The sequence below is a fragment of the Corylus avellana genome, chromosome ca1, assembly GCF_901000735.1.
Source record: "Corylus avellana chromosome ca1, CavTom2PMs-1.0".
Lineage (NCBI taxonomy): Eukaryota > Viridiplantae > Streptophyta > Magnoliopsida > Fagales > Betulaceae > Corylus > Corylus avellana.
In genome coordinates this window covers 44,198,660-44,206,969 of record NC_081541.1, presented here as the reverse complement: position 1 = coordinate 44,206,969, position 8,310 = coordinate 44,198,660, and the positions used below count along the sequence as shown (strand labels likewise).

Here is an 8,310-nt window from a genome sequence, read left to right as displayed (position 1 = left end):
AAAAAAAAAAAAAAAAAAAAAAAAAAAAAACAACAACAACAACAACAACAACGAACCACCAAAACAGGGAAAATGAGCACAAAGCGGGAAGACGGTAGCCGAAAGGGAGCTGGACCTGTGCAGGCCAGAAACCGCTGCATAAGGGGCGTGGGAGCTCAACGCGATGGGGACGCATGAAAGAAAACCCTAATAGCGGGCAACAAAGCGGCGACACAGGTCGGCAGCTACCACAGACAAAATTCGGGGGGGTTTGAAAGAAAGCCACCCACAAGTCGAACCCACAAAAAGCCAAAACAAGGCCAAGGAGCCCGCTGCAAAAAATGAAGGTAGGGGAAGAAAAGCGGCAAGGAAGGGGCAAAAACGGAGAAAACAGAGGAGGAAAGGGGCGGCAAGGAAGGGGAAAAGAGGAGGCACCGGGGCTAGGGCATCAGGTAAATAACTAGCACCGGAATGAGAAGGACGAAGGGAGGAGGGAGGCAGCCAAATGGCCAACCCTCCTCCCCTGTGTGGCTAAAGGATTTCGCTTTTCTCTCTGGCAGCTAGAGAGAAAAGAGACGAATCCATAGGGTTGTTAGAATTAACTTGTTTTGTTTAATAGGTTATTGTTAAGCACAAAGCAACACAAGCATTGAGTTCAATTCTACCGTTTCTCTCCCTCCATTTCATTAAATATGTTAGATTTCATTTATCCAAAAATATTTAATTTAGAACATATACTAGTTTAACAAAAACCTCTAATGATATTTTAGTGAAAATCAAATTTTATTTGTTTAGATGCTAAATATATGCCCCAATCTTTGGCCATTGTCTTTCTAATCCTTTGTTAATTAATTGAAAAAAAAAAAAAAAAAAAAAAAAAGGGGGAACCCCCCATTTTTTTTCTAGTGGCTTCATCCATTTATCAAGATTCTAAGGCTTAATACTATATATATGTTCATACATAGTATCAAGATGTTTTAATCCAAAGTATAGGTCGCCTCTTTCATGACTCAGCCACAAAGTATCAACATATTCGATCTCATACTTGATAAATAGCATCTAATCCCATACTCGACGTGTTTGCTAATTTTGATGCCAAATGATACAAATCTCAGATAAAACCGATCACCCTTAAAAACAGGCTGAAAGAGAAGCATATCCAAAAACTTATAGACATATGGTTAAGATTACATTTTAAGTCGTAGGACCTTAAACTTATATACTCCCATAAAATGTTTAAGGGACAGAGAAAGCCTAAATATACACCGTTTGCTATACATCCCCTTCAACTTTTTTGTACACAAAACGCTTGGCAACCAACACATAAACACACAAATTCAAAGCACTCAAACCAGCCAGCACCCAGTAGAAGTAATCAAGGTGTGCGCGGTTGAGGTTGTCACCAAGCCATTCTTCACCACAGCTTGAACTAATGGCCTGAACCACACAAATAACAGCACTGCTGAGGAAACATCCCACTCCAAACACACTGAGGTAAAGTGCTGCTCCTAAGCTTCTCATTGACTCCGGCATTTGATCATAGAACAGTTCTTGTTGCCCTACAAACGCAAACAGATCTGCCAAACCACAAAGCATATATTGTGGTAGCAGCCACCACAGCTTCATTGGAACTATTGCTTTAGGGTTTTCCATGAGGTTGTGCTCTTTTACAATGCTGATCCTTCTGGCTTCTACTAGGGCTGACACAATCATTATAAGAATGGATAAAAATAGGCCAATTCCTATCCTTTGGAGTGAAGTTATCCCAGATGGGTGTCCTGTGAATTTTCTACTAGTCCAGGGGACTAGAATTCTGTCATATATTGGTATGGTGATTACAATTGTGAGGCTAACAATGGCTTGAAGTGATGCTGGGGGGATTTTGAAATGAGGTCCGATTGATCTCATCATTGTACTGCCTTGTTTGGTGAAGTGGGTTTGGAGTTGAGAGATGACTATTGAAAACATCAAGCAACTTAACCATATAGGGATAAGGCGAAAGACGAGCTTCACTTCTTCTACTTGATTTAAAGAGCATAGCCTCCAAGGATCTTTGATTTTTCTCATGGCATCGATGTTGTCAATTATCATTGCCTTGTCCAAAGATCTGCACTTTATTTGTAACTTGTAAGACAAATCTTCTCTTGAAGAGAATTAGAGGAGAAAAAAGTACACACAATAAGAGGATATAAAGTTCAGGGAAAGGAACAAGAACAAGCAAGCCTATTAGGGCATTAAATTTGTCATGGATAATGCTATAGGTCCTCTCTACCAAGAGAATTCTATTCAACATGTATATGTCCAACAAAATTGACGTAGTACTCTCAACTAATCATTGGATTAATTATTATTAAATAAAAAAAATCCAATTATTGATTTGGAGTGTCGGTCAACATGGTTGGACAAATAGATAAAAATATAGTATTTAACATTATTAATCTACAAAATAGACAATATTAGTGTCACTAATGAGAACCACAATGAAGGGGGGGAGATGGTATGATCGAATGCTTCCAATTTATAAGAGATTATACCCTAATATTTTCCATATTTGACATGAGCTCAATCAGTGCCCTACTTTATCTTTAGTACCACCACAACTTATGAACTTTGTCAGTTACATAAGAGTAGAGAAACGGGATAAAGATTCTTAGCAATTTCTACTATTCGGATTGTTAGCAATTTAGATAATAAATGTGAAAGATATAATATAGAGCCCATATGTCCAAGCAAAATTTGGGATCTCCACTCATTTGACAATGGATCCATAAAGGCTCTTTTATTCATTATCTAAATTACTAACAATTTATCCAGTAAATTTATTAAACCTTATAAATATTTTTCTCTTTGGACCACAGAACAATATGAGTACACCCATTGAATAGAAACATACCTCATTAATTTCCTCCCAAAAAAAAAAAAAAAACAGAACATACCTCAATTGATTAGTACGAGCCATTCTCCGAGCCTTAGATTGATCGACTTTGTTGGACCCATCCCTCTCATCATCTCCATGATAAACACCACAACCGTCGCGTGTCTCATTCACACGCCACTTCCGAGCTGCCGCCACAAGCACCTGCACCACTGTAGTGAGCGGGCTCCCCAGAGGACCCTGCTTCTGGTACCTCTTTATTCCTAGCAAAAATATTGCTAGTGACACCGCCAATGCTGCTAACAAAATTCCAAACCCTACGCCCCAACCAACATTGTCCTGTATGCATACTATGAAAGGATTAGGATTCTCTCAAATAAGTATTCTATCAAGTAGTTTTCTTTAAGAGAAATGATATAAATTATATTTTTACTTTATAATATTGACACAGCAATCCCAATTATCATTGAATTTTTTTTTTAACAAAAATTGATCGAATGATTAATTGAGACTGCTACATCAATATTATAAGATAATTGTAGGATAAAATATAATTTATAATATTAGTGCACTAGCAGTAGCTTTCCTAAAATCAATTTATCTTGTTGTTCCCTAAACTAAGAGAACCATGCCAAAAGTTGTACCCTAAATCATCTAGGGAAGCAAAAGTTGTTCCCTTAACATTATTATGATATAAATGAGTTTGTAAGTGAAAGATGAATAAATTTGTCAAAAAATGAGTTTGACTTAAAAAAAAAAAACCCACAAAATTTTTACCTCCACATATACTGCCACGAGTGTGGCAGAAGTGGAGCCAGCCATTATTCCCAAATACCACCAGTTGTAGAATGAGCTCTTGGCCTTCTTATCCTCTTCTGAATCCTCCTCAAACTGGTCTGCCGCGAAGGTTTGCACGCATGGCTTGTGCCCTCCTTCGCCGACTGTTAAAATGTAGAGCGCTATGAAGAACATTACTTTGCGATTATGCACAGGAATTAGTGAAACCGACAGTGTCAACAAAACCATTCCCTGTCAGACATAAAACACATGACAAATACATGGTTTAGAACGGTTAAACTAATGATTAAGTGATTAAATTTATATCTTCCTATTAGCTTAATCTTTTGGGATAACTAGTAGTTTAACATAGTATCAGAACCAAAAGTCCTGAAATCGAACTTTGACACTATCAATTTACCCCTCATTTAAATTAAATATTGCACGTAACCTCTTCCTATCAGCTTAAGTTTTTAGGACAACTAGCGGTGATTTAAGAAAGCATGCATGAAGGTTTTGTATGGAAGATAATGGAAGAGAAACAAGGTGGAGAGATTGATCACCAGGAGATAAATGATGGAGGAGAAAAGGATGGTCTTGAACCGACCCAAGAAGGAATCAGCAATGAAGGCTCCAAATATTGACAAGAGACACGACACACCAACCCAGATGTTGACATTCTTAACGGCTGTAGGAATCGGCTGGTTGAGTTCGTTTGTGAGGTATGTGATGAGGTTCCCCACCATGCCAAAGAAGGCAAATCGCTCAGCCACCTCAACAACTGCATGCAATCAGAAGTGCAAGTGAAAAAGATGAAGTACTGCATGAAGCTGAAGGAGGAGGAGGTGGAGGAGATTGGCTTACAGATGATGAATACGGCGGCGCTCCAACCACCCTTGGTGGGTTTTTGTTGTGTAGAGACATTGTTGGTATCTCTATGTACTTCATTATCAACCATGACTGGTGTGTGCCTTAAGAGAGTTACCAATGGAAAGATTATTTGAAGATTTGGACTTGGTACTACAAAAAGTTTGATGGTATACTTTTTGTGCAATATTTGGGTCCTTTTATATGCATGAAATTCATTATCACTTCATTTCTTTTTTGGCATTTATTTGGGAGAGCAGACTGTAGTAAAATATTTTTCAGGGGCCAAAGTTTAAAAAAAAAAAAAAGCAAAATTTTTTTACTTGTCATATTTCTCATGCTCTCTTCAGCATAGAATTTGACACGTGGGTGCATGTGCATGTATATGTGCCTCTATATCACATTATCGCTGTGTTTAACTGTAGAGTCTGATCAATGGTTTGCAGTAAAAACTTGCTCTCCTCCTTCTCACACCCCCCAAGGCATGAAAATGGTAGATGCATGCCAAGAACCTCACTCTCATTTAAAGCATCCTGAAAAAGAATGGAAGTCCTTCAACATTTTTCCTGCTTATACACAAAATGACAAGAGCTATTTACACTCACATAATATTTGATATCAGGTTTTCTATTAATAATAATTTTTTTTTTTTAATCAATGAATGTTTAATAGGTATTATTAAGCCCAATCCTTGAGTTTAAATTCTAATCAATTCAACAATTTCTCTCTATTTCAGTTAAATATTTTATGTGTTGAATCTTACTTATCAAGAAATACTTTAAATTAAACTTCTAAAACAGACAATAGTTTAACAAACACGTCTAATAATTTTTTTGCTTCAATCATCTATCAAGATTCAAAAACTTAATATTATATATATTCATAAACCATACGAAAACCTTTTAATTCAGCCTATAGCTAGCTAGTAGCTCTCTTCGTAATTCAACGACAAAGTGACAACTCATTCGATTTCATACTCGACAAATTGTGTCTGATCTCGCACTCGATGTGGCGACGTGACGACGTGACTCTAATACCAAATTATACAAACCTCATATAAAATTGATCGCCCTTAAAAACGGGCTTAAAGGAAAGAGTGCCTATAGATATATGGTTAAAGATTATATTTTTAAGTCATGGGATCGTAAACATAGTCCCATAAATATGTTTAAGAGACAGAGAAAGCCTAATTATACACTGTTTGCTATACATCTAATCCAAACAGGAGCTAGAAAACATATAATTAACGTTAACACTTAATTTCTTCGTTCCATCATCTAATGCTGCTCCATTTATGCAAGTATATCAGCATCATCATCATCATCCCCTTCAACTTTTTTGTACACAAAACGCTTAGCAACCCACACATAAACACACAAATTCAAGGCACTCAACCCAGCCAGCACCTACAAGAAATTTGGTCATTAGCAACCAAATTATTAGCGGCGACCCAAAAGTTGCCGCTAATGAGGGGTTATTAGCGGCAACTACTAAAAGTTGCCGCTAATGAGAGGCCATTAGCGGCGACTTTATTGTCGCCGCTAATCGCGGACGCTAAATACCAAAAATTACGATATTTAGCAGCAACACTAATAGCGGCGACTCATCTTGCCGCTATTTACTACCCATCAGCGGCAACATTAGCAAGTTGCCGCTGTTAGGCACTCAATAGCGGCCATTTTAGTTGCCGCTATTTAAACACAATTAGTGGCAACAATCTATTGCCGCTATTAGGAGCGGAACAGCGGCAACTTTAAAAGTTGCCGCTATTAGAGGATCAATAGCGGCAACTTTGGTAGTTGCCGCTAATCGTCAAGACAAAAAAACAAATAAAAAAATACTTGGCCTAATAGCGGCAACATAATGTTGCCGCTATTGAGGGCCTAATAGCGGCAACGTTTAAAGTTACCGCTATTAGAGGATCAATAGCGGCCACTTTGGTAGTTGCCGCTAATTGTCAAGACAAAAACAAATAAAAAAATACTTGGCCTAATAGCGGCAACATAAAGTTGCCGCTATTGAGGGCCTAATAGCGGCAACTTTAGACGTTGCCGCTATTAGAGGATCAATAGCGGCAACTTTAGTAGTTGCCGCTAATCGTCAAGACAAAAAGAAAATAAAAAATACTTGGCCTAATAGCGGCGACATAAAGTTGCCGCTATTGAGGGCCTAATAGCGGCAACGTTGACAGTTGCCGCTATTAGAGGATAAATAGCGGCAACTACACAAAAAACAAATAAAAAAAATACTTGGCCTAATAGCGGCAACTTAAAGTGGCCGCTATTGAGGGCCTAATAGCGGCAACGTTGAAAGTTGCCGCTATTAGAGAATCAATAGCGGCAACTTTCGTAGTTGCCGCTAATCGTCCAGACAAAAATCAAATAAGAAAATACTTGGCCTAATAGCGGCAACGTTAAGTTGCCGCTATTAGAGAATCAATAGCGGCAACTTTCGTAGTTGCCGCTAATCGTCCAAACAAAAATCAAATAAGAAAATACTTGGCCTAATAGCGGCAACTTTAAGTTGCCGCTATTAATGGCATAATAGCGGCAACGTTCTATGTTGCCGCTATTGGAGTATCAATAGCGGCAACTTTGATAGTTGCCGCTAATCGTCCAGACAAAAAAAATAAAAAAATACTTGGCCTAGTAGCGGCAACATGAAGTTGCCGCTATTGAGGACCTAATAGCGGCAACTTTAAAAGTTGCCGCTATTGGAGGATCAATAGCAACAACGTTTGTAGTTGCCGCTAATCGTCCAGACAAAAAACAAATAAAAAAATACTTGGCCTATTAGCGGCGATATAAAGTTGCCGCTATTTACCACTGAAAAAATAATAATAATAAAAAAAAATTAATTAATTAAATTATAAATATTGGGGCAATGCTATTGACCTTACATATATAATAGAAAATATTATTTACCAAAAATTCACCTCCAATAATATGTCATTATTTCTTTTATATTAATTATTGGTGAATTTTTTTTTTTTCTATTTTCTATTTTCTATTCGTATTTTTTATAAAAAAATCAATATTTATTTTTTCCTTTTAAAGAGAACAAATTCTCCTATTAATTATTATTGAAGTTTTCTATTTCTTATTCTTATTCTTATTTAAATGTTTGATCAAACAATCGATGGATCTTGGTGAATTAATTCAATTGATCGTGGTAGGATCAAATGATCGATCGATCCAGGTGAATTAGTTCGATTGATCGTGATATGATCTTAATGAATTAGTTCGATTGATCGTGATAAGAACAAATGATTGATCGAACATCCGATTGATCCTAATGAATTAGTTCGATTGATCATGATAAGAACAAATGATTGATTGAACATCCGATTGATCCTAATGAATTAGTTCGATTGATCATGATAAGATCAAATGTTCGATCAAACATCCGATCGATCTAAATGAATTAGTTTGATTGATCGTGATATGTTGAAATGATCGATTAAACATTCGATCGATCCTAATGAATTAGTTCGATTAATCGTGATAGGATCAGATGTTCGATCAAACATCTGATCGATCCTAATGAATTAGCTCGATTGATCTTGATAGAATCAAATGTTTAATCGATTTTACTAAATTAATTCGATTGATCGTGATAGGATCAAATTATTGATCAAACATCCGATTGATCCTACTGAATTAATTTGATTGATCGTGATAAGATCGAATGATCGATCAAACATCCGATCGATCCAGGTAAATTAGTTCGATTGATCGTGATAGGATCAAACGATCGATCAAACATCTGATCGATCCTAAGGAATTAGTTCGATTGATCACGATATGATCAAA

General features: G+C 36.9%; 1 protein-coding gene and 1 pseudogene across 1 annotated transcript in view; both read right to left on the bottom strand.

Moving 5' to 3' along the window:
• Positions 1–1,233: 1,233 nt before the first annotated feature.
• Positions 1,234–4,879, bottom strand: LOC132172847 (protein NRT1/ PTR FAMILY 5.4-like; annotated as a pseudogene).
• A 543-nt stretch (positions 4,880–5,422) lies between these two features.
• The window catches only part of LOC132172840 (protein NRT1/ PTR FAMILY 5.4-like), a 6,268-nt gene continuing 3,380 nt past the window's right edge, over positions 5,423–8,310 (bottom strand). Inside the window, exon 5 of the mRNA XM_059584408.1 lies at positions 5,423–5,904. Coding sequence (XP_059440391.1) covers positions 5,791–5,904 — 114 coding nt within the window. The 3' untranslated portion in view covers positions 5,423–5,790. The remainder of the gene's footprint in view (positions 5,905–8,310) is intronic.